This window comes from Limulus polyphemus, unplaced genomic scaffold (genome assembly GCF_000517525.1).
Source record: "Limulus polyphemus unplaced genomic scaffold, Limulus_polyphemus-2.1.2 Scaffold1981, whole genome shotgun sequence".
Classification (NCBI taxonomy): domain Eukaryota; kingdom Metazoa; phylum Arthropoda; class Merostomata; order Xiphosura; family Limulidae; genus Limulus; species Limulus polyphemus.
In genome coordinates this window covers 88,586-116,018 of record NW_013667591.1, presented here as the reverse complement: position 1 = coordinate 116,018, position 27,433 = coordinate 88,586, and the positions used below count along the sequence as shown (strand labels likewise).

Below are 27,433 nucleotides of genomic sequence, written 5' to 3'. Positions count from 1 at the left end.
AAAATATGGGCGTAAAAAATTTAATGCTTCTTTTTGGAACACTTTCCTTACCCCCCCCCCCCCAAAAAAAAAAAAACAACAACACGTATAATAGTTAAACGAACCGCTTAAACATCACGTTAGTGTAGCCTATATAATGTGTAAAGTTTAACATACTCTAATCCCTTATCGTGATGGCACACGAGACACACATTCGACATGTAATGATGTTTGAATACAAGAAGGGAAACAATGCCTCTTTAGCCACAAAGAATATCAAAGAAGTTTATGGAAATGTTTTGAACATTCGTAAGTATCAACGATGGTTCAGCAAATTTTGTTCAGGTGACTTTAGCCTTAAAAACTGTGATGGCAGGGGCCAGCATGTTTGAATTGATATTGATGCTCTGAAGACATTTGTTGAGTCTAACCCAAGGCAACGCACTCGTGAAATGGTGCGTAATGCGCATGAACCATTTTTGGACAGAATCGTCACCGCTGATGAAAAATGGATTCTCTATGTGAATACTAAATGCCAAAAACAATGGCTCACTTCTAGACAAAAACCACTTCCGACCCCAAAACCTGGATTTTATCCGCAGAAAGTGATGCTTTGCATTTAGTAGGACATCGAAAGAATAATTCATTTTGAACTCCACAATCCACAGCGAACTCAATGCAGAGATCTATAGTCAGCAACTGGAGCGTTTAAATTAAGCCCTTCATCAGAAACGCCCTTCTCTCGTCAATCGGAAAGGTGTTCTTTTTCTCCTCGACAATACACGTCCACATGTGGCACGTTTGACGCAACGCAACATTATGGAGTTGGGTTGGGAAGTTCTCTCCCAAACACCATATTCTCCAGATATGGCACCATCAGACTACCTTTTTTTTTTCGTTCGCTGCAACACCATTTTAATGAGAAAACATATGCAAATCGACATGTTTTTTGCTTCAAAACCAAGTGATTTCTTTAATCAGGACATTAACAACCTGATTGTAAGATGCAAAAGCATCATCGATAAGAATGGAGACTATTTCATTTACTAAATGTTTTGTTTGATATATAAGTTGTCCGGGATTTTTCATCTAAAAAAGCAACATTAATTTCTTGACGACCTGCTTTCAACCTGTTGATTAATGTCTGTCGTGGTAGTGCTTTCAACCTGTTGATTAATGTCTGCCATGGTAGTGCTCTCAACCTGTTGATTAATGTCTGTCGTGGTAGTGCTCTCAACCTGTTGGTTAATGTCTGTCGTGGTAGTGCTCTCAACCTGTTGGTTAATGTCTGTCGTGGTAGTGCTCTCAACCTGTTGGATCAATGTCTGTCGTGGTAGTGCTCTCAACCTGTTGATCAATGTCTGTCGTGGTAGTGCTCTCAACCTGTTGATTAATGTTTGTCGTGGTAGTGCTTTCAACCTGTTGATTAATGTTTGTCGTGGTAGTGCTTTCAACCTGTTGATTAATGTTTGTCGTGGTAGTGCTCTCAACCTGTTGATTAATGGTGTCGTGGTAGTGCTCTCAACCTGTTGATTAATGTCTGTCATGGTAGTGCTTTCCACCTTTTGATTAATGTCTGTGGTGGTAGTGCTTTCCACCTTTTGATTAATGTCTGTGGTGGTAGTGCTTTCCACCTTTTGATTAATGTCTGTGGTGGTAGTGCTTTCAACCTGTTGATCAATGTCTGTGGTGGTAGTGCTCTCAACCTGTTGATTAATGTCTGTGGTAGTAGTGCTCTCAACCTGTTGATTAGTATTTTCAATCAGGGTTGGATATTTATTGTTTTTAAATTAACTATATATATATATATATATATTGAATTTGATATGATTTCAATTATTTTATTGTATATGCCGACTTCTCCCCACTCTACTAATATACAGAATCTGGTTTTGTGTCAAAAACTGATTATAGTGGTTTATCGCAAACCCGAAGTCCTCCAACTGCTTTCATGGTGCTTTGTGACAACATAAACATTATTAGGTAGTACTAGTATTACCTGTCATTATATTAAAGAAATAACATTTTCATAATATGCTGATGGCTGTATAAAACTGAAGAATAAAAACACGAGATAATATAACATCACTCACCTATAAAGGTTTCAACGGGTGAAGAGGAAATATCTATATTTACAAAATATGTAAAAATGTAAGAAATATTAAGCTCTGATAAAAGAAATACAGTTTTTATTGTTTGGACTGAACACTAGGTGATTTTGAAGTTCGTTAGTAAGGGTGTAATTCCAGGATTCGTCTATAAGCAAAGGGGAAATTTAGAGACTTAAAAAGTAATAAAAAACAATTCTGTGCTTATACGCGGATGTTTACTGTATTCAATACAGGTTTTAGTTTATTTGACCAGGTTTTGATTAGTCAATTGACCAATTTGCCAACCCAGTTTTTAATATATGAAATTCGCATTCAAATTTTAGTAGTTAACCATATATAGTAATATTTAGTCCCATGCTATATGCAGTGCTTAATTTCTGTCGGTACTCCGGATACAAAATCCGGAATTGTTCTGGATTTCTTTTTAATTTGGCCCCCCAGTATATCTGCGGACTTACATAGCTAGAAACCGGGTTTCGATACCCGAGGTGGGCAGAGCACAGATAGCCCATTGTGTAGCTTTGTGCTTAACTTCAAAACAATATTTTTTAATTTAAAGGCGGAAACATTATAACAAATTTGAAGATTGCCTCGGTTGCATTGCGAATTGATACCTGACTGACGTAATCAACGACAATACTCTCCGGAGCTCCCAGCTTTGAATAAGACAATATAAAAGACTATGAGAAGCTTACGTAAAATAGCGTAGTACACGTACTGTGTGGTTTTCAAGTGTAGTATATTAAATTAGCATTTCGTGTTTTCTTACTACTTGGAAAAGTGACTACCTAAAAGACTGTGAGCAGAGCAACACGTATGTAAGACCAGTAAAGTTAGAGCAGGTGTCGTCTGTTGTCCTTGGTGTGGACCGAGCATGTTTTGCTTTATGTTTCTACCTGTATAAAATATTACACGCAACTGCTTTGATATTATACCTACTACATCATCGTAGTTTACAGTCGAAGTAACAGGAGTGAGGGAAACACGGTCCAGACAAACTGGATTAGCACTGCCTATAAAAGAGTAAAAGTGAACCGTACGGTATTCGTTTTCACGCACAGGAAACTTGCCTTGTCTAGACGGAACGTGCTAAAGCAGCAGGCAGGAGTGAAAGAGTAAAAATAAACAGCAGCCTATTCATTCTTTCCTATAGAAAGCAAGCAAGGGATCGCCGCAGTTAAAGACTGGGTCAAGTGTCGGCCAATATATAGCAGTCGAGTATGCCAACTGTCGCCGTTGGCCTTGGCCCGCATATTGAAACATTCGGAGAGTGGTAGCTCTGGGTGCCACTGAAATAAAAATAAAGCTTTACCTATAGCACGTGAGCTCGTCCGTGGTAGTGTTATAGGCGTTTGTCGTAACAAACAACGGTCAGTTGTACTGTCGTCTGGATCGAGAAACGCTCTCTAATCAGGCGTCTGTTCGCGGCGACTTATTATGATCAGCTGTTCGGTCGGTCTTGCAGAGTGTCTGTCCTATCGACGGAAAAGAATATGGCGGAAAGTTAGTATTTTATTTACTTCACGTAGATATGGTAGTACGCTATTTGGTACCTAAAAAAGTACAGTTTAAATGTTTTATTTGTTTATTTTACTATAGCTGTGCATACATTTTATTATGCAAATTGGCATCAGCTCTGTGTTTGAAATTTAATAATATTCCACTGAAAAGTGTAAAATATTTTATATTTCTGTTGTGATATATCACTCGTATATGCAGATTGCCCAGAAAGTTCGGCTGGTGAAAAGGTGGTAAGTTGTTTGTAAGCAAAACTGAATTTATAAGCAAAAATAAACCATCGAGCTTTAATGGGCAATAGTTTTTTGTTTTTTTTTAGTTTCGTTTATCTATCTAAATCTGTGTCTTGTTCTCATACCTCAACAGTGATATTTACCTTGCGCATAACGAAAGCTGGAAGGCTGGAAGAAACCTAGTAAGCTAGAACACATCATAATGTTTTGTAAAACACTGAACTATGTATGTACTTTACACGTAACTTAGTAATTCACACAGAAATTCATAAGCCTGCGATTTGGACGCTATGTCTTCCTATAGAATAGCCTGAATACCAATTTCATTCTTCAACTGCTTGACGGATTAACTGGAGGTACGACTGGAAACCTTATATTATTAAACCCCTGGTGGGTCTAGAGAGAGTGGGGGATTTCACTCCCCCTTTCCGATATACTACAAAATAAAGTTACCCTGAGACTTAATAAAGAAAGCAAATTTTTTAAAAGGTTTCATGACGTGGTGGAAGAGAAACCCCCAACTCAGCAACCAAACAAAAATCCTGGAAAACATAATCTGTTGGTTCCTGTTTTCATACAAAACCAGTAATTCTTTGTGGTATAAACGGTTTAGAATATTGGTCTGATAGTAAGCAGAGTTCTTGTCCACAACTTGCCATCGGACCTATATCCAGCGGTGATTTCTTGAATTCCTTCGAAAACATTTTCCGACCTTTGGAAATTTGTTTCGCTCATTGACCAGTAGAAAAATGACACGAGTCTTGTTACCATTGCCAAGATACACATACGCTTCGTTGAGTGTCACCGTAGTTGATCTTTTTTCCTGGAGGTGTCGTAGAGGCATCTTTTGTACACGTGATTTGTGTCGCTTATCCACACAGAGACATATTGCGTATTGTTACATACCTACCCAAAAGCAATCAGTTTTCGGTGGGAGCACGCTACCTATTAGTAGCGCCAAACAATGTCAAAATGTGGTTCTGATGCATTTCGTTTCACCGCAACTGTATATTAGCTGTGAATATCATGTGACTTGTTGATTAACTCATTCAAAATATTTTTATTATAATGTACTCAACCCTCTGTATATTCCTGTATCGCTTATTTTGCAGAGTAGTTGATAGTTGTATGCCTAGAAACGGAAAATATTAAAATATAGGGGGAGGGGAGGGACTTTAACAGAAAACACCGTTTATTACAATGATACTCAATCCGTAATTTGATACAATAGAATTGTTTTGTAATAATTGTATCCTGGTATTGTATTAATAACTTAAAATTGCTGAAAAGCCTTTTAAACTAAATTAGTAACTATTTTAGATCCTTATACTACCTCTGATGTATGTCATAACTAAAAGTACGTTTCTCATATTGTTAAAACCGAAATTTTGGAAACTATTTAAGCATAGCTGCTTAAATGTATATCACATTTTGCGCTATTCATTTTCAGTGTGTTTAGATGTTTTTAAAGAAGCATAAGTACTTTGGAAATTTATTTAAAAAAATAACGTTAATAAAACATCAGCATAACAATGCACAAATGATTAAAGAATTGAGAAAGAATAAAAACATGGCTAGTTTCAACAAGTCAAGCTTCTCTCATTACACTATGATAAGTAGCCTTGGGGTACCAGGACCACTCAGAAAAGAGACCTGTCACAAATCGTATACAGTTGTGGTAAGCAAAGCGCGGCGTCTTGCAACAGGTGATCAACTAACACAAACGTCATTGGCAAAAAACATCTGCGTATTCTAGGCAACGTAATTAAGAAGGATCTAATCTTGGAAAAGTGACACAAGTCGCTTTCACGATATATCTTCTCAACCGTCTCATACCTTAAGCAGGTCTTGTTCGAAGAAAGTTGAAAAATCAGCTTTACCATTCATATTCACACAACCAACAAAAGTAATTTCGGTCAATCAAAAATTATTGTTGAACTAAATATTCCATCAACGCAACACAAAAGAATCGATAGGAATATTTAAAAGTAGAGAAACATGCTTAATAACGAAATGGGATATAAATCTTATTTGGAAGTCTTTTTTTTTTTTTCGAATTGTACGTTAACTTGAACATGTACAACACTGGTCATCTATACATAGTGTAATGAGAAAAGCTTGATTTGTCGAAACTAGCCAGGTTTTTATGTTTTCTCAATTCTTTAATCATTTGTGTATTTTTATGCTGATGTTTTTATGAAATTCCGTATTATTTAACCTTCTTTTAAAACTTCTAAATAATGATATGTTATCTGAACTCAACCCTATTTGGAATTATTATTTTTTATCTGTTAGTTAGTGGACGTTGACTCTTGTGATCATGGGTATTTATGTGTTGTGACCTGAGAACAGTTTTACCACGTCTTATGAGAATGAAAAGCATGATCTGTTGAAACTTGTCGGTTTTTTTGTTTTATTAATTATGTAATCATATTTGCATTATTTGTGTTGTTACTAATTTTTTTAAGTTTTTCAAAAGATCTACACGAGATTGAGGTAATGTCAAATAAGTAACTGGTTTAATAGATCATGGACCAAGTCAGAAGAGTTATCAATAAAGTTTGTGTAGTTTATCTGCAAAGTTCGGTTGTTCGATGTTAAAATGTTAAAATCAGGTATATTTGCTCATACCAGTTTAACACAGCAACCCCATTTGAGATTTAATTGGTGATGAGGGGTCAGTTCTTTATATAGGGCCCATGAAAGCTCTTAGGTTTTTTTAAAAATGGAAAATACAAATGTGCTGGAAGATCGTTATTATCGGGGGGGAGGGGTTGCTGGGGTTGAAGCTATCCCAAAATTTACCTTAGTCTCTCATTAAAATTGGTTGACTTGTTGAATATTACAGCTCCCTCACCGAGAAGAAGCTGGCGCCACCATGACTAATATAAACAATACCTTTGGAAAATTCAATTCCGCATGTTTGAATAATCCGAAACTAAGGCCCAGCCGCAGGTTTCTAAAGTTACATCCGCAAAACTATATGAGAATGTGGTTAACTAAAGTGGGCCTTACTCGTTAAACAGATTCCTTACAAAGCATATAGCAGCATTAAACTTAAAAGAGTGAAAGATCACTGTACAGGATACAACAAAATCAGCAATCGAAGAAGAAATAAACAGCTGCCTGTAATTTGTATTGAAAAGTCATTTCTGCAACAGATGATTATCGCTTACATAATAAATAGTTATTGGTTAGCGTACCAGCAGGAAGTTCCAAAATTCGATCCTCTATAGGCTGCCAAACACACTCAGAACTTTCAGTTGTGAATTCATTAAAACCATAGCAGTCAATTTCGCTATTTTATTAAAAGTAGCTGTTCAAATGGCGGTTGCTGTTGACTGGTTGCCTTCCATCTGATGAGCAGTTCAGCCCATATGTTGCATAAAATGCTGTTAAAGTTTATAATATCCGTTTAATATATAAACGGGACTTTTTTTTCATATTTTTTATATTTTACTTTAATGTTTACCTATAAGATGGGAATTTTTACCAAACTCCAGTATGTACACGCTTTTACTTTAATGTGCAATATTTATCTTCCTATACTAATCCACATTCATTTAATTAATTTGTTTGTCCACGAACTCCTCCCATATTTTTGGAGCTACCTGGATCAAACGTGGTAGGCAGACCCAGGCAGTCCTTTTTTTTTTTATGTATATGGCGTAACCTCCCTAAAAAGTGGGTCTAAAATGGGTCCGGAAGGCCACTGAGGCGTGATAGAGGTTTAGGGTTAGGTTTTTAGTATCGCTGAACTCGAATCTGTCTCCCTTGGGATCCCGAGGTTGCCATGTTTGAAACTGTACTCATACCCCTCTCTAGCTAATGGGACCAAACTTGGTACACATGCTTAGGTACCACGGGCAGGTGTCATAGTGGTTTTTCTTTCCGAATACGAACCTCTCTTGGGGTAGCTACAGAAGTAATTGAAGATAATGGAGGAGCTTGGTTGGAATATTGGGACCTTTGAACCCCGCAGCATAGCTCGTGCATTTTTTGCTAGTTTCTTCTCCAACAAAATATGCTTTAATTCCGATTTATGAAGTACTTCTTCACTTTTATACTCTGTAGTTTGTTTAATAATCAGTGTAGCTGATGTACATAAAAGTTATTTAAAAAAATGAAAATTTTCACTTACCTGGAAATGTGTGAAAAAATTGTCATGCGTGTTTAAATTTTCATTGTTCTGACATTGAAGAGATAACCACAGTTCCTCGCTGATCAAGTAGCTGTTTGTCAAAGAATGTACAAGTTTATTACAGGTTTAAATGAATTGTTTACCTAAAACACGTTATGTTTGCATATTTTCTTTGTATGTTTGAGTATCTAATCGTATGGAAAATTTAGCTGCAGGACAGTTACGGTAGATGTAACCCAATGTTGTATGAATAATATGAGTAATTATACTAACTTTTAATTGCATTTTAAGAAAGATGAGATAGACCGTCGACGATATATATATATGTACCAGATGTACTTTCGCAGGGTCCCCAGATGTGTTCTGTTTCAAGAGCAAATAAAACCAAATTAAGAGTTATAAATATTTTTATTCCATGCTTTTGAAATGTATATATCACGCTGTGTTGTAGCCTGCAGAGTGCATAATTCGTCTCGTGATTTATGGCAGGCTCACGTTTTACTGACGCCACGACAGTACAAATTGTAACGTTAAGGGTCCCTTATATGACGTCATTTTAGTGTATACTGACTGACAGACAGCACACTAGTTTAGGTGCGAGTGATTAAAACAGGTGACCCCGCTAGGCTGCCTTCTGCCTCCTTTTGGAGAAACAACGTTGATCCATTTTCACCTTGAAGAGAGATTTTTTTCCCCCGGAAGCCCAATACAGTAATATAGGTATTTTTGTAATCCTTAATTTTTATAAATTTCAATTTCATTTGACGCTAGGTATATAATTTGGTGTATTCTCTTTTCTTTTAATGCAACCTCGGTTTCATGTTATACTGGAATTTTTAATGTATTCACAAAGCTTTTGCATGACATGTCAAACAGCTTATGGCAGCATTCTAGCTGTGGAATAGCTATGGTTGTGTTACTCGCAATTAAACATACGCAAGGAAAACGGTAGATTATTGCTGCAACCTCTGAAATATTGTGTTGAAACATTATAATTACAGAAGAAGGCAGTTACATGATTCCTGTTCCACGCCTGCCGGTACTCTTGCTAGACAGCCTATGGACCATGGTGATTATTAATCCTCTTACACATGCACAGTGATCAAAATACGTTCATACTAACATGGCATTTTTACACGTGTTAGGCTTTGATTGTGTAAGAATGGCGAAATTAATGAAGGCTGACCAAACTCAGTTTCAAATTCACTCATAAACATCTTGTTATAATAAACAAAATGTAAAAGGACGAGTTTTTTTTTTTTAGTTGTAAGATTCGACCGGACTGAAAAAAACAACAAAAAACTGAGGGGTGAAAATTCTCGTCACCCACGAAGTTAACAGCAGTGCGTACTTAATCATTAACAGTGGTCTCAAAGTCATTTGTCATCCTTGAGACAGTGATGAATGACCAAGAAATATTTGTGCTTGCTGTTGACCTATACAATGCTAATTAAGAAGTACAAAAACAGAAAATAGCCTAACATGCTGTTTTCATAATCATTTCGAGAAAGAGAAGAAAAAAGCTGTTAGTTTTAAAGTGATTTTAACTTCAGGACAAGACCAAGAAAACGTACAAAAATCGATTGACAGTTGAAGTATTCCACTAATAAAAACCAGTTGGACCATAAAACCCACAAACTTTATATCCATAAGCTTGAGTTAGTGAAACTGGAGCAGAGAATAGTATTCGAACTAGTGACTAACTAGTAAAATACCTCCTTCATTATACCTCATTGTCTAATGAGAACGGCTTAGCAGAAAGAAGTTACCTATATCAACTTAGCATATATCGTATCAGAACAACACAAAGTTAATCAAATACCCATGCATTCAACAACCCTAGAAATAAGCAAAGACCATTCCTCAGAGGAAGAAAAATAAATGTATAATTCTTACTAATAAGATGCTAGATAGAGATTTTTAGACCATGTACCATCAATTATAATCTAACAAACAAATCAGAGAATCAAGTTTTTAGAAACTAGACATAAAACTAAGAACTCTGTAAACCTCGATACTGTTTTTCCAATACGCAACTATACATTACAACTCAACAGAACAACCTGATTGAAAAAAAGGCTTGGCAATACAAATGATGTTCAATGACGTTTTTTTTTTTTATTCATACACCTATTTACTTTAACGTATGAAACCAAAATAATTATATTTTTAGATCAACTTGAACAACGGAGAAAAGGATAACGAAGGAATGTTGTTGTTTTTTAATTAGTTTATTATATACACCAGTATAAAAAGACTTCCAGGTTCACTCTCATATTTTCTCTTTAGAATTGTCACTTGACGTAGTGTGACTTTACTGTCATTCTTTGACTTGATTGGTTTCCCTTTTTTCTGACTTGCCAGAATCTGCTGTAATCTGTGTTCTCTTCAGACTCCTGATGATGCCACACATATTTGTACGAATACATTGTATTTTTCTGTATTTTCTAACTTTTTCGACACACCCGTTCTGCCGTAAAATACGAAACTGTTAGAAGGTTAATTTCAACCATTCTCATTGCGATCAGGAAATTAATAATCCTGTTATAGGTTAGCGTTTTTTGTGTTTTTCCGTTCCATAACTGAAAAATGGGGAAAACTATGTAGTTCAACATTTCTTAACCCATAGTTCGCAACCAAAAATCAATTGTCAGAATGTGTTAAAGTATTTAGTAAACCAGATGATTTTTGCACTGAAACTATTTATTGGATCACGACTGGCCATCAACGTTTACAACTAGATCGAGAGTAAAAAAGTAAGTTTGAGAACCACTGACAATACTTTGACCATAATGTTTTGAAATTGTATTTGTAGTATTGTGGTATTCAGAAATACTGATATCCGTCAGGTAGTTAGAAATATCAACAAAACGCAAGTTTTAGAAATGTTAAATAGGGTGTAATTTTAAACACAGATAGCAAAGGGAATACAAATTTACAAATAAAATATGTTTATTCGCACAAATAAAATATGTGAGTGTAAGCTTATGACTTATTAGCCAGTTCCCCTTTCGCTCATTGACTTTTAACTGGTTCATGGGGTAAAGAGGAGGCTTCGAAGATATTTCCGCACAAGTAAAAAAAAAGATCAAGAATAATTCACGTCCATAAAGGACAAGGACCATAGTAAGAGTAATGAAATACCGCAATTGCAAGTCAGGCCAAGATCCTAATGAGGTATCCCACAATACTTAACTATCCACGTAAAAAATCATTGTAAATAAACATACTAACATGTACAGGTCGGTATAACCCCTTGAAATGAGTGTAACCTGACTTCAGGACTTAACACAGAAACAGCGTTTAAGCATGAATTAGCTCAGCAGAATAATCTTGTAATGTGTAACCTTTTATTTAAGCGAGTTTACGACCTTCGTAGGTTTGGTTTACTAAGAATACGCTAAGTACAGTACATTTAAAAAAAACTTGTATGAAAATTTAGAAAAAATTACCCGAAAATATCTAAAAGATATTCTATACAAATTATAGAAGGATGGAATTAGCAGTTCTTTCAACTGAAACAGTATTACAGAAAAACAAACCTTGAGAAAGATCAGTTTCTATGGTTGTATGCTATTTGCTGGCAGTAGAAGTGTTTGCAGTATGTGTTTCGAGTAACAAAGAAACATTTAAGATTTAAACTAGATGTACTTCCGCAGGTTTCCCAAAAGTGTTTCGTTTGTTTGAAGACTAAATAAAACCAAAATTAAGAGCAACAAATATTTTTATTTCTTGCTTGTGAAGTTCATATGTCATGCACACGTTTTACTGACGTCACGACAGTACAAATTGCAACGTTGAGCATCCATTATGTGACGCCATTTTAGTGTCTATTGACTGACTGACAATACACTAATATATACTGATGCGATTGGTTAAAACAGCAGATGACTCCTCCAGGTAGCCTTCGACCCCCTTTCAGAGAAAAAAAAAGTAGGAAAAAATTAAAATACTGTATCATTGAGCAGAATAAAATATTGTTAACATTATCCTAAATATACAGGTTTGCCAATTGTATTCTGTCATACTTCAGATATGTCTGTGTATTAAATATTACACTCTTTGTCTGTTGCAGTACATATAGTACTTGTTGTGTGCTGATATAAGTGATTCGAGAGTTGAAAGATAGGAGTTACCAATTATATCGGTTTCCATACATCAGAAACCAACTGAATTCCGAATCCTAAACACAGTTCTGAACCACTAATAGATTACAGTAAATGCCCTGCGTGTACCTGTATTTATATATACACACGAATATCCATATAAACTATCAATTTGAGCAGTATAACTTTACACGTTTAGTAATAAGAATAATCTTTATTTGTGATTCTGTTATTTACTTAAGTATCGCGAATCAACAATTCAACCAGTTCCTCTTAACTTGTGAATATCTCAATCTCTCTTGTGCATATGACAAAAAGTATTTTTGTAGAACAATACCCGTGTTGTGGAATTTCCAAAAATTTTAAATAATCAGTCAATCAAAAGGGGTCAAGGTTGAGTGATGTTTTACGAAACCACTATTAACAGAGCCTCTAAATACAGCGTATGAATTTAATTAATAAGTTTATTTGCTGAATAGGTTAACCAGAAATATTGATCTCACTACCAGTTATTTGTTGTTGTTTTTTTTTGTTTTTTTTAACAGGATCGTTGGATAGTTTTTCTTGTGAAGTTGATTTGTTATGGTTATACCTCTAAAGAGCTGCTTTTAAGGGTAGTGCAGGCTATTGTTCGAGTATGTTCTCCGTAACTTCTGTTGGCCTAATGAGATTTTTTTATACTTTGTGTATCGTCAGTTTATCCTTGAGTTTCATTATTAAATTATTGTGAAACATGGTTTCATGCATGGTGCTACTTTTTTTTCTGGTGTTTTTTTTTTCTTAGAGACTGCCAGCTGATAAATTATTCATACATTGTTCGTGAATATTTTCTTTTATATATGCATGCATGAAAACCTCGAATATCACTAATAATCTTGCGCACCTGAGTGATGAAGCCAAGGGCACTACGAGGTATAACTCAGGCTGTGCCTGGAGTCTTACTTCACAAGATTATATCCTGAAGCTTAAATACACTTGGGTTTGTCTTCGTAATCGAGCTGCTTGGGGAACGTGCACTTCGAATTTGAATTTTCTCAGGTACAGCGAAGAAAGAAGGGATTGGTAATGAATATTACATGCTCAAGCATTGGTTCCTAACTTGTCAGATCTAGGCAGACATATTTTCTGGTGGTATCTTACATACCATCATTAGATTCTGTGGTACTTATTGCAACTTGTAATTACACTATACTTGTTTTCATTGTTATAAAAATTAAAAATTTGATGATTAGTTTGTGATTTGAATTACTGATGTTTTGGTTATTCAACCTATTTCGTATACAGTCGTCTTTCACAATCTTATCTCTGTTCTCTCTTTGAAAAGCATTAAAAAGTTAAAGTTTTCCAAGTTATTCATGAATTATGGCTAAACATCTTAGAAAACATGTGATGTGTCATTCATCTAAAGAGTCGCAAGATGAATGGATGCCAGCCAATCACAGAAAGCTGTTGCGTCGAACCAATAGTACGGTTACTAGGACATCTTTAAAAGGCAGCGATTATCTACAACATAAAATGACGACGCCTGTCGACTATATCTCACCTGATCCGAGACCGATTCTGATGTTCATAGCGACAAATGGATTTCTTATCAGTGAACAGACATTTAGAAAGAGGTTTCACAAGGCCATCTTGTATATCATATGTCCAACAATATACATTTCACTCACAGCAAGGCATATAGATCGTGAACGCTCCTTTCTCTAAATCCAGAAGAATGGTATAATTATTGCTACATACATTATAGATACCACATCCTACAACCCCTTGTGCTGCCTTTTGCTAGTGCACCTATCCCTGACTTCAACCTAATGAATGATGAGCCCGCCCCAACTGCAGACATATTACTTGAGGAAGAGGGGACTGACACACTCACAGGACTTAAGCCTGTCGAGTATATACGAGATGCTCATGAGTGACGCATTGCATTGTGTCACTACAGACAGTCGGATCCATTGGGAACAGTTCTTTCAATTGAGTGGCTCAAAATACCTTTAGATGTTTTTAGCATTCATATGAGGAAGCAACATCAGTGTAATGCTGCTTTTGCCGTTCCGATTATCTTACAGACACTCCAATAGTGAATATACAAATTACATTACACGCGCCATACATTATGGGAAACGGGTCTACCCTTTCTATGGCCTATTAAACACAGACCAGCCTTATTAAATGAAATGCTTATAAGCTGAAGCAGTGGATAAGAAAAGAAACCTGAGACCTAGAAGCATAAACGCAGATTAGAATCAGCGCTAAGCTGGATTACTACATGTGCAAGATGATAAATCAGGATTATAAAGTAAACAGTATACTCGTAGTTAATCGGAGGTATGATTCCCGCATTACGACCATACATAAAAGATTGGTTTAATGACATATCTATCGTCAATGAATTTTTCTCTATCTTATTGTGAAATTGGCTATTCGCTTAATAGCCTTGTGTTGAGTTTCGTGTAGGTACTTGTGTCGTCTGAACACCAGCGCAGCTAACTCAATTGATAGAGCATGAGACTCTTAAGTAACTAAATTGGATATGAGGTAGATCAGAAACAAATAGGCCTTCTGACTAATTTCTCTCCCGTTTTGTAGTTTGTAAAAACAGGGTTTTTTTTTTTTTCTTAATGAGTTTCGCTATTCGCAGGCATTTACCACGGCCTAAGGAAAACCTTGGTTTCTGCGTGATCCAATTTTTCTCAGTGGAAGAGCCAAGCCAACTCAGAAACAACCAGGGTTAAATATTTAGTTATTATTCAGTAAGACAGCATCATATGGAATTTTCTCTGAAGTAGCCAAACTCTTTATTGAACAGGATAAGACGCGAAATGTCGATAGTACTACTTTTTATCCATGAACACCCTACTGGATATCTCTCATGTGGTATCTGGCTGCCAGGCGAATAACCTCGACCTTCTTTATATGATTTCATATATTTGGATCGTAACAATAGATGTTGACTTCACATAGTATATAATAGATATGTATATGAGATCAATAGGTGCTAAATGTACGCAGTAGATGTTGACCTAATTTTGATTTGTTTGTGATAGACACCTCTTGGGGCCACTTATTTACTGGTAATATTCAATTAATGGTGTATATTTTGTTCATTATAGTGTCATTGATGTATAGTTAATGAAAATAAAACAAAACGCCGGTTTTGTCAGATTTAACAATAATAAGGCCCTAATCCTGGCCTGAAACTTACTTGTATGACTGGATAATAAAGAAAAAATATTGTTTGTATTAAAATATTAACAAAAGGAGAAAATGTTTAGTGATGTTGATGTCGCAAGGTATGAACCTATTTCTTGATATCCGTCTAACCCATTCTTCTCTGAGATTTTCTTTTAAGAAACTAAAATGATGCTTTTTTTGTCCTTTTCATACACACTAACAACCGGTAATTACACTAAGAATTAGGCGACATTTTTTAAGTACAATAAACAAGTTAACCAGAATGACGTGCATGTACATTCGATGTGTCGCACGCTGGGTAAAACTAGATTTCCCATAATCCTCTGCGTTCGTTATGCGGAATCGCCATTGAAATAAAATATGAATCGTTGAGGTACAAAGCTGTCTGTTAAAATGTCCGTTTACGAGTGTAGTCAGAATAACCAGTTTTTTTTTTTCCATTTTAGATCATATAACACATAAATGAAATGCTTGATTTACTTAAAAATAAACTAAGGAGAATGATTTACACAATTTTATAATATTGATTTTACTTATTTATAATTAAATATTATAAGTTCCAGTTATTTGTAAATCATTGTGTGTAGTGGTTTTGGCTTCATGATTTGAAGATAGCTTTCATATGCGGAAACATCTGTTAGCTGAGTTCTTGCACAGATTTTAAAATATAACGTTGATAAACGATACCGATGTTTCCGTTTATCAACGTTATATTTGAAGATCTGTGTAACTCAGCTAACAGATGTTTCTGCATATAAAAGCTATCTTCAAGTTTTGTACACAAAACCAGCTTCATGATTTATTATTTAAGACATAAGTACACTGGTAAACAAAGCAGTCTGATTTGGAAAATTAATTCACTACCTATTGTTAATCACTACTTTAGTAGGTTCTTAATTGTGACTGATTTAGTCTGACACTTTTTAAATTTTGACGAACTTGAACGCTTTCTGAATTGTGACTAGTTGGTACGGATACTCACTTGTACAGTCTTAAATTCGTTTTTCTGTAATTTCCCCTGTAGCACAGCGGTAAGTCTGCGGACTCACAATGCTAGAAACCGGGTTTCTATACCCATAGTGGGCACAGCGCAGATAGCACGTAGTGTATCTTTTTACTTAACTACAAACAAACTTTCTCTAATTGGTAATTAACAATCTCAAATAGCTTTAAATTATTTTAGTGTTCTAAAACAGTTATTAAAACGTCAATCAAAACACCAAACTAACAGTGAAATCAGTGAACCAAACTTGCAACAAATAATTACGAATTGTGATAAAATCATGTATTTTACAAAAAAATGGTTGTCAAAGAACACAATATACCGTTGAATGAAAGATAGCAACTTTAGTACTGCAGAGCAATATAGAGGGTTGAGTACGTTATATTAAAACAATTTGGAGCGTTGTCACGTCCAGTCATTTTCTGTATGACGATCGTGTATCTTGACAATAGGCCTGCATCGTAGTTTTTAGCCGCGGCATAGCAGCTCATAGAATGGCTGAGTTTTTGTTGTTGTTGTTTTATCAAGTATACACGCGATCCACGCTTGGTATTGCTGGCGCATAAAAATATAGCTAATAAAAAGGAAAACGTTCTCATGGATTAATTTACTCTAATACTGCCTAAATGAAGTTCAAGTGCCGCGGCTGGTGAGGATTCCTTCTTGTTTTATATTGCAAAGGCTCCTTCCAAAGCACAGTGCTCTTCTCCGCATGCTTATCATATTCTATCTGGTGTACGAAGATAACGGTTTTCCAGCGCTCGTTTCAAAAGTCCGATCGCACAGAAATCAGAAGGCGCTACGTCCTACTGATTAACCTGTATATCTTAATATTGAATAGCATGAATACCCGTTTCATTCCCCAGCTACTTGAGGTATGTGGCGGTTGAACGGAAGGGATGATTGAAACTTTATATTGGTGAATCCATACTAATTTGGCCTCGTTTCCAGACGGATATCTTTCCAGATCATGTTGCGTACTGTTACCTGTAGTACTTGGACGACTTTTGCCACTGTCCATTGTGTTAATGGATTCTCACCTGTTACAAGACGCCCAAGTTACCGAACATGTTCGCCCTTTCAGCCGTGGGAGTGCTATGATATGACGGTAAATCTAACTATTCGTTGGTAAAAGAGTAGCCCAAGAGTAGACTGTGTGTGGAGTTGACTAGCTGCCTTCCCTCTGGTCTATCATTTCAAAATTAGGGACAGCTAGTGCAGATTTTCCCCGAGTAGCTTTGTGTGGAAGTGAAACAATTATTCGTATTTATAATAAAACCAAAAAACAAGAAATATTATTCAGATTCTGTTAAAGAAATTTGATCATCTTGGTATGACAGGCCTTTAATCCAAGAACACATGTTATCGTGTTTGCTATGAGTTTTATTTGTGTTCACAATAATAGTAATAATAACAACAGTAGGACTATTCGGTTTCTGTAGAACTTGGATCTTCATGGTAATAGCACAGGCACTTGCTTATACACGAACCCGTCCAACCATACTAATCTTATGCTTATTATGTCCAATGTTATATAAAATTAATATAGATTGTGAATTTTGTGTGTGTGGAGTTAGAATCCTCCGTATGGGGTGTAGTATACAGTTTGTCAAAAAACAGACTAATCTTTTCATATGAAGTTGCACCATATTCTAGATCGTATAACAGAAAAACAAAATAAAGAGAGTAAGCGAAGTTTTCGCTCGGACGAGGCCAGTACTCTACAGTACAGCTTGTATCTTGTCAAGTATTAGATTTGTAGTATTTTCTACATACAAAAATAAACACAAATATTGCTTGTATACTCCTGCAGTTAGTCGCATGATGTGATTTATAAACGCTTCAGGTCTTGGAAGTAACTCACTCAAGCTTTTTTTCTCAGCAGAAATTTTATGTGTACGTATGCGAACAGCATAATGACTGTAATAACCTACCTGATGATTAGTATCTAGTTGTAATAAATACAACTATAAACGTATTAATATCGTCTTATGATCAGACCAAGCTAACTACTCAGATCGAAATAAAAAATAAACTTATAAAGATTAGGATTTATCATTTTACCAGATGTGTAACTTCGTCGTTAACGATATTTTCAGTCGAATGGTAGAATTGGATGTATCGTTTAATCAGTTGTGTAACTTCGCCGTTAACGATATTTTCGGTCGTATGGTAGAATTGGATGTATCGTTTCATCAGTTGTGTAACTTCGCCGTTAACGATATTTTCAGTCGAATGGTAGAATTGGATGTATCGTTTCATCAGTTGTGTAACTTCGCCGTTAACGATATTTTCGGTCGTATGGTAGAATTGGATGTATCGTTTCATCAGTTGTGTAACTTCTCCGTTAACGATATTTTCGGTCGTATGGTAGAATTGGATGTATCGTTTCATCAGTTGTGTAACTTCTCCGTTAACGATATTTTCGGTCGTATGGTAGAATTGGATGTATCGTTTCATCAGTTGTGTAACTTCTCCGTTAACGATATTTTCAGTCTTATGTAGGATTTGATGTATCATTTCATCAGTTGTATAACTCCTTTAACGATGTTTTCAGACGTATGGTAGAATTGGATGTATCGTTCATCACAATAATTGTGAATTTGCTCTTAAACTATGATAGTCAGGAAGTTGGGTAGGACAAAGGGATAAAAAATTGTATACTGAAAAATATAAAATACAGAAATGCTTGTTTTCAGTTATTCGACGTTTGTACTATACGTGTATAATAAGATTAGTGAAAGAAACGTCCTTTTTTCACTCCGTTTTTGTTTTTATAATTCACTTAAGTGTTTCAACGACAACACTTCTGAGTATAATCGCTTTGCTGAAGGTAAAAATATAGGTTCTAGTCGTGGTACTGAATCAGGTTCACATTTATAATATGAACAGTCTCCAAATATCACGAATTCGGAGCCGTGATGGATTGGTCCGCTACAAAACTGTGTAAGGCTAGAAAGTCTGAAATCGTGTATGTATAAACATATATTAACCCTTCCTCATCCCCTGCACGGAGGTAAAAGTTGTAACATGTCTGTATAGCTTTCTAGTCAAGTTTTACTGTTATATTTCGAAACATACACAGTGCTTTTTTTAAAATTATACCACTTCGCTATCAGTTGTGGATAGACATAATACTTGGAGCTGTTGATTGAAGCTCGTGTGTGACCTATATACACGACAAAGTGTTTATACGAAATGTGAACAATTTACGTATGAGCCAGTACATTATCTTTTATTGTGATTATTATTTTACTTGAATGTATTCTACTGGTTCATCCGCCATATTTGTCTTCTTCATACATTCCGTGGCTATTTCAATTTCTGTTTGAATTTGGTTGGGGTTTAACACTGCAACTGAAGTTAGATTGAAGAATTGTTCCAAATATAAAAAATAAGAATTTAAAGGAAATTATTCAAGGGAATATTAAATTGGATTTAAAACTTTTTTCCTTCAGAAAAGATCTGTAAAACTTGAAGAGGGTCAGGATACAATATGTCTGTCATATTTAGTGGCCTGAACTCTGTGTGTGTGTCAACTTTGTGTATATATTTGCAAGTTATATAGTAAAATACATGGACATTGTATTCATTGGATATGTTCTAAATGTAAAATGGCTTAGCTTATACCACAAAAAATTACTTGTTAAACAAATTTTTTATTGTATTTCAAAATAATTTTATTTTTCGCGGACTAGATGTTCAGATAAACGTTAACTGTAAAACATAATGCAGATTTTCTGTTCAAAGTGAGTCAGAACTATAAATAATTACTTGCTCATTTATTTTTTTCTAATTTGAAATTTATATGTTATAAATAGAACTCTTGTAAAATATAATATTCAGTACATTGAGGTTTATGCTAGGCTGTCTTACAGTCGGTAGACTGTACTTACCCCAGCTACAAGGAGTTTCAAAGTTTCCATAGACATTAGTTCAAGTTTCTCACAAAATGGCTGTCATTTTGTTTTTCTCTTTATTAACAAAGACAGTTCTTAATGATTTGTTTAGATCGTAACTAGTTGTATGATACTAATTTTGTAATAAGTGTAATATTAGAGTGAATGATTGTACTTATTTTGCTAAAATGTTATTTTATAATTCCACTTTAAAATGACACTTTTTTCTTATCTAGTAACATTAAATATGAAATCCAAGTAATTGGTATTTTTTGCCTATTTTATCAACTTTGAGCACTCATTTTAGAGATGCTGAATCAGATAAATTTTTATGTGGACAATGTGGGACATTCAGTGGAACTGTTATTAATATTGCTTGGTTCATAATTTTATTTATATAGAAAATGGCAAGGGAACACTTATTAAATATGATCATGAATTTTAGTAATCTTATCTTAATGATTTAATTGTATTGACTAAAGTAAAATGTGTTTGCATGAAACATAAACCACCAGCTCTTTAAAGCTAAAAACAGATTTAAGCCTCTCTTAAAAGCAGTTACACTGATGAGCCCAATTAATTATGTTCTTGTGTACATAACAGAAATAAGTATGTGATATACCCATTTCAAACTGTCCATGCTTTAAACTTGAGATTTAAAACTGTATAAAGATTGAAGAGTTGGTTTACAGAAATAACTGAAATACATATTTATAGATACATACATAATATATTTATGTACAAGAACTTTCATTTAAAAATTATGTAAGAAATTGTTTAAGGCAAAACTACTGGTCACTGTATCACAAAGCAGCTAGTCTAAATCAGGTTAGGTTATGTCTGCAAGACCGGTTATTCCTTGAGAAAGGTTTTTGTTTTTTGTTAAATAGAAATTCAGCATAAAATCTGCAACATTTTAAAAGTAATATTCAAGTTATTGCTTAAAACAAACAAACTGAGATAACAAATACAACAGCTGAAATGTATTTTAATAAACTGAGTAAAAATATACATTAATTCTCCTAATTTTCTGATATAATGACATTTTTTTAAAAGATCAGTAAAACAAATGGAATGATGGTATTTAAGGTTATTTATTTATCACATTTTATCTCAAAAGTTGATAAAAGGAAAGGAAAAAATACTATTAAAAACTGCTGAGGCTATACAATATAAAACAACAAAGATAATGTGACAAAAAAGTAATGCTACATAAAACGTGTATTACAATCATTCTAAAATCCTGAGTGTAATTTATAGTATCAAATGTCATTAATATGTCTCACTTATATACAAGTATCATTGAAACAAATGAAATTATGATTTTTAAATGTACTTGTTGTGTAGCACATGGGAAATTTCAGTTAAACTAGCATATTTATTATTAATGTTTATAAATTTTTAGAACTTTTCCTCAAGTGTTACTCTTGGTTGGAAAGTTAGTGCAACAAATATATATATATTTATTTCTTTTTTATGAAAATGACTTAGCATTATGACTAGTAACACAGTACTGAGCTGTCTTAGTTGATTCCATGTGTTGTTGTAGGCTTTTGTTATGGAGACACCAGTTCTGAAGGTTCCAGGTGAGATATCTTTCTTCCTCCAAGCAGGGCTAGTGAGAGACATAGTTACTGTTGATGTTGGTGAACTCAATCTGAAAACACTCAAAGACTTAGCATGCAAGTTCATTGATAGGAAGGTTGGTTTATTCTTTTTATATCTTATATCCATATTGTTATTTTACTCTTCATAAAATCTTATACAATTATACTGTAATGAGAAATGGGGTAATATGGTACTTGTACCAGACTTTTAAAATGGTTGGTTTTCAAAATTTTGAATTTTATAACACCCAGTAATATGGAATGATATTAAACAAAAGAAAAACCATTTTTCACATGCAACTGATGGTAGTTTCTGCCCTTAATATCACTAAGTAAATGGAGAGTGTGATATTCATTTACGTTTGAACCAACATGCTGGAACAGAAAAAATTATTCAAAATTAAAAAATGTATGAAAAAGTATTATAAAAAGACAGAAGAATAAGAATGGCAGCTTTTTAATTTATTTATAAATTTTGATAATGATAAACTAGTGATTTGTAACTCTGGAAGTTGTGTGATATTAGCTTTTAAAATTACAAGTCTAGACAATTTCATACTGAATAAATTTGAAACTGTTGATTAAATAACTGATATATATGTTTGTAAGGGTACCAGCAGAGCATTTAGCACAATTCCATTCAGTTATAGTGGAATAGTAATACATTTTAGCCAAGTCATGTTCGTGTATTTGTGCTTCCTGTTTTGTTTGATTTAATAAAACAAACAGACAGCAGTTTGAAATGTAACTTCCAGTCACTAACTACCACTATTACATATGTATGTAAGAAGGTTCAGCCTCTACTGAAACTGAACAGCCTACTCAGAAATAAGCTGTTACTGTTAGTTTAGAAAAGAAATAAACCTGTTAGAATATAATTCAGAGAGATTCCTAAATGTAACATGGTAATAAAAGTTAAACACAAAGATAATAATTTTTTTGTGTGATGCCCATCAGCATTGTTCAAAAATAGTTTTTTGTGTTGAAATATCAGTTTAAGAACTACAAGTTACAAGATATTATGTGTAAGTTTGTTTGCAAGTCTATAAGAATTGAAAAATTAGATTGTTGCATGAACAGAACATCAAAATGTTTACCTTTTTGTATTTATATACACATACACATTGATATAATACATATCTACATGCATATACTGTGTGTGATGAGACATGTTCAGATTAAATAAATAAAATATAATCGACTGCATATACTTATACATATACACCAATAAATAATAAAACAAGGAAGAGTTATGGCTATAAAATGTTGTTACATTTATGTTTGGAAAGTGCTTTTACAGATTAAAATCAGTTTACCAGACATAGTCTTGTACATTAGTTAGTATTCAAAAAGTTTGAACTAAATTTTATAATTTCAAGTTACTAACCCATATTTTAAATAACACCACATTCTGCATATATATATATATATAAGGAAAGGCTAGATATACTTTTGTATTTGAAGTTATAGCAATATATATAGAAAAAAATACATTCTACAGTTTTATACATCTAGAAAGACTTGAATTATGCAATGTAAGAACCTACAAACCTAATTGAAATATTAAGTTCATAATTATGTGGTTATTGAAATTCTCTTGATCTTCTTTTGAACAAATGATTTATTTGTTGACCACTTCTTAAAGTTCCCTGATCATGGCTTGAACCGCCTCAGTGAGCGTCTTCTTCTACTCCGTCATGACTACAGCTCAGAAAACATGCTGCTTCCAATCAATGTAGCTTCCGATGTCGCAGATAACACTGTTGTGGAAATTATCCTGTCAGGTACTGTAAAATCTGTTTTGTGGTGGTTAATACTTATTCATGTCTGCAGACAAAGAATTCTATTATTGCAAGAGAGTAACAAAAAAGAAATGGGAGACAAGTTTTATTATGTTTTGAAGTAGTAGCATGTTAATATAACAAATTATGCCTTAGTATGTAACCAAGAGATGATGTATAAGGTTTGAAAATGTTTCAGGTAGACATTATGAGTGAAAATAAAGTGGAATGTGAAACAGTATTTCAACCACATTATATCTGCCATTACTGGAGCTTATCAGTCCGGTTGGGATATGACAGATACAGTTATTTATATTTTCCATATTTTTTCAACTGATTAGGATGAGGAAGAATCATTGCTTAGTTTAATTGATGAGCATTTTTACTTATTTTATAGTTATTCAGATTATTGGTGCAGGGTGGAAAATGTGGTGTCATAATGTTGTTACATTATAAAAGACATATAAAATAACTTGTGCTGTTTTATTTATGATAAACTAGTATTCAAAACTTGTTATCAAAGGTACTGGAACTAGACAGAAAGTAATGGCAATCCTTCCAGTTAAAAAAAAAGTCACTGCAAAACTTGTTAAATTTGAATTTTTCTTATTTAATGGCAACAAATACCTAATAACTAACAGTGTATATTGTAACATAAATAAGATCTAAGGACTTATAACAGATATTTGTTTGTTGTTTTTTCACTGTAAGTAATCCAGTTGATGTTTATAGTTGATGGCAATAAATTCCTATTAACCATCAGTGTATACTGTAACAGAAGATCTGTAACCAACATTTGTTTTTCACAGTAAATAATCCATCTGATGATGTTCAGATCCGACCTCACAGCTTGATGGTACATTCATACAAATCTCCAACTTTTTGTGATTTCTGTGGAGAACTGCTGTTTGGGTTAGTTAGGCAAGGGCTTAAATGTGAAGGTAAGATGCATTTCTATTCTATAACACTTTTTTTTTTAACAGGCCCTCAGACAAAGTTACACAAAACTAAAGTGTCCAATATTGTATTACATTTAATAGCTTTTTTTGTTTGTTTGTTTTCTGCTCTCCCTATATTGTTATTTTTGGATATTTATATTATTGGTAAGTATAATGGTAAGCTGTCCATAACTGTAGTAGCTGATCAAATGGTTTATTCCTATCAGATTTATATTTGTGCCAGAACCTTGGTTGCTATTTTTTAGTCAGCTGTATGTTTGTGGCATCTCAACATATGCATTTTCAAAGATGTTATTCCTTATAAAACTAAGGAAAAAACAAACACTTGAAGCAAATGCTTAGTCTAGTAAGTATTGTAATAAAGTATCTTAACTACTTAATCTATTGATAAACCACAGTGAGTAATAGTTGGAAGAAACAGAAACAAATCAGCTGAGTATGTGTGATTTTAATAGTGTCCAGTTGGACCACTAGATTAGCATGTTTTATGCTTCATCTGTGTCACCCGTTTTCACTACATATAATTTATTTTCTGTCTTTTCAATTTGTATGTAATCATGATAATTTCCAAGTAGAAGTTTTTTTTAGGAGTTTTGGTGAGATGTGGTTTACAAATACACCTAGCCCTTCAGCTTGAAACTAAAACATCTTTGTGATATTATATGTGACCATACTTTTTTTTTGGACCACTTATGGCTGTTTTCACTTTTTCATCACACTTTCAGTACTGTTGATTCAAACTTCCAAAGGATAGTACTAGAACTTAATCCCAATTTGGTGCTTAATACATTGTAGAGCATTCTGTACAACTTTCAGGTGGCAAAAGTAGTTGTTATTCTTCATGTTTTATGTCATAATAGTATGTTACCCTAACACAATGGATCTTGAAGTTAACATTCTTTTTTGTTGGCAATATTCTTTTACTGTTTTGTGAGTGTGAGACTAAGGAATAGTATTCTTTTGTAACTTTACTCAAGATAATATTACTTTAGAGAATATATTTGTGTGTTTTTGAGTAAATCAGTTATGCTCCTGTTGTAGTGTACTCTTCTAGTATCGTGATTAAGGACAAAAACTGTGAATAGTTATGGCAATACACAAATTTAGTCTTATTCTTCACTAATCCTTGTGTAGTATGAGGTTACAATATACATTGATAGCAAAGAGAGTCTGTGTCAGCATTATGAAAAAAACACAAAATACAGTACAGTGCTTCAGAATTTATCCTGAGAAATGTCAGTAAAATTTGTTCAAAAAGAAATTTTTTTTGCATTTTCTCATTCTCAACAGACTGATTGAAGACTGTCTAGTACAGATCAGGATATGTGTTACTAGTATTTTATGGTGACTATTTCTGAAATCTTGCTTCGGGTTTTGTTAACAATCTATTAAGACTTTTACAAGACATTTTGTAAAAGTCTAAAAGTTAAATATAGGAAAGCAAGTTTCTAACAGATAGGTTTAAACACTGTAGTTAATACTGAAAGGTGTACATGAAAGAGATTAGTTTAAAAGCTAGAAACTAAAGTTAAGGTTAGAATGAATGAAAGGGATTAGTCAGGCTTCATAATGTAATGAAATTTAACCTTTCTTTTAGAAATATAATATCTAGTTGTTAATAAGATCCAATTTTTACCTAACTTTTGTTTTCAGTAAGCATTATAATTACTAGTAACTGCTTTTCATGATATGCAGTAGTTAAGATAATCTTTTTCTTCTCAGGTATGAATAATTTAAAAGATATTTTTCCTATTGGAGTAAGACTTTGTGGCTTATTACAGCTTATGTTTGTGTGTTAAACTTTTCCTGAGTTTTTTTTTTTTTTCAGGGTGTGGTTTAAACTTTCACAAACGCTGTGCTTATAAGATTCCAAACAATTGTACACACACGCGTAGACGCAGGTCTTCGACTTACCTCTACCCCAGAAGTCCTACAGAATCTGTACAGAGGACAGCAAGCAGTGGACCAATATTTTTAGATGATATTTCAGTAGGTTGTTTAAGTTTAAATATGTGGGACTGGTGACTATTTTTAACAATGTTTTTATAATAGTCCAAGGAATTATTTGTTATTTTTATTTTAAAGTGACTATGCAGTCAGTGTTAAATACTAAATGAATCACAAAAATAAATTGATACTGAAGGAATAAGTTTAACCTTCTTTTTCAACCTCTTTATAATCATGTAATAATTGATACATCAGAAGTCTTCAAAAATCACTTACCTTTAAATAATTTAACTATATTTTGGTTTTGCATTTTTTGTACACAACATGGAAGTAATAAATTAACTGTTAGTTACTATGCTTGTATTACTTAGTTCAATTAATAACTTTACCAGATCCTTTTCACTTTATAAAACCTCCTTCTGGTAATAATTGCTAAAATGAGCACAGGAGTAATTTTTATGAGATACTGCAAAGCCTCTGTCAATAAAGTAAGATATCATATGATTTCATTAGGCTTATGAGAGTATTATAACTAATAAGCATGTTTGACACCTAGCTTTCAGGTCATTTGCTACTTATAATGGCATAGTTTACAGCTATGTCATGTAGTGATTTTTATTTCATTATTTATTGAAATTTATGTAAGAGAAAGCTAATTCAATCTCAAAAAATAGTTAATGATTATCATGCTTTATTTCTGTGTTGCAAACATAATAACATTTATTAACTGTTTTTATGAAGTGCTAGAAATGGCAATATATGGTCAGTAGGCTGGAAAGAATGAAAAATATAGAACTTATAATCCATATAAGGATGAAAGGAAGCACCTTGACCGTCAGTTTTAAATAATTCCACTTTTCAGATATACACCTGGAAAAAAGTTAAGCACCCCCAAATATTTTTCAGGATTGCTTATTGAAAATAAGGTTTAATTTTCATGATGTTGAGCAATGT

At 33.7% G+C, this 27,433-nt stretch overlaps 1 protein-coding gene and 1 long non-coding RNA gene across 8 annotated transcripts in view; one reads left to right on the top strand and one right to left on the bottom strand.

Moving 5' to 3' along the window:
* Positions 1 to 27,433, top strand: part of LOC106465557 (serine/threonine-protein kinase D1-like) — a 97,625-nt gene that overhangs the window by 37,126 nt on the left and 33,066 nt on the right. For 5 of the 7 annotated variants that reach the window (XM_022393478.1, XM_022393479.1, XM_022393480.1 and 2 more), the window contains 4 exons: positions 21,735 to 21,887; positions 23,438 to 23,576; positions 24,383 to 24,514; positions 26,361 to 26,521. In XM_022393478.1, coding sequence (XP_022249186.1) covers positions 21,735 to 21,887; positions 23,438 to 23,576; positions 24,383 to 24,514; positions 26,361 to 26,521 — 585 coding nt within the window. Of the gene's footprint in view, positions 1 to 3,512; positions 3,594 to 21,734; positions 21,888 to 23,437; positions 23,577 to 24,382; positions 24,515 to 26,360; positions 26,522 to 27,433 lie in introns of those variants that run through there. The other 2 variants (XM_022393477.1, XM_022393476.1) reach the window with 1 other exon arrangement.
* On the bottom strand, positions 10,569 to 16,955 carry LOC111087296. Its single transcript, XR_002612015.1, has 3 exons — positions 16,878 to 16,955; positions 16,414 to 16,416; positions 10,569 to 10,581 (listed from the first exon to the last, which is right to left on the bottom strand). It is a non-coding gene; the product is annotated as an uncharacterized LOC111087296 (long non-coding RNA).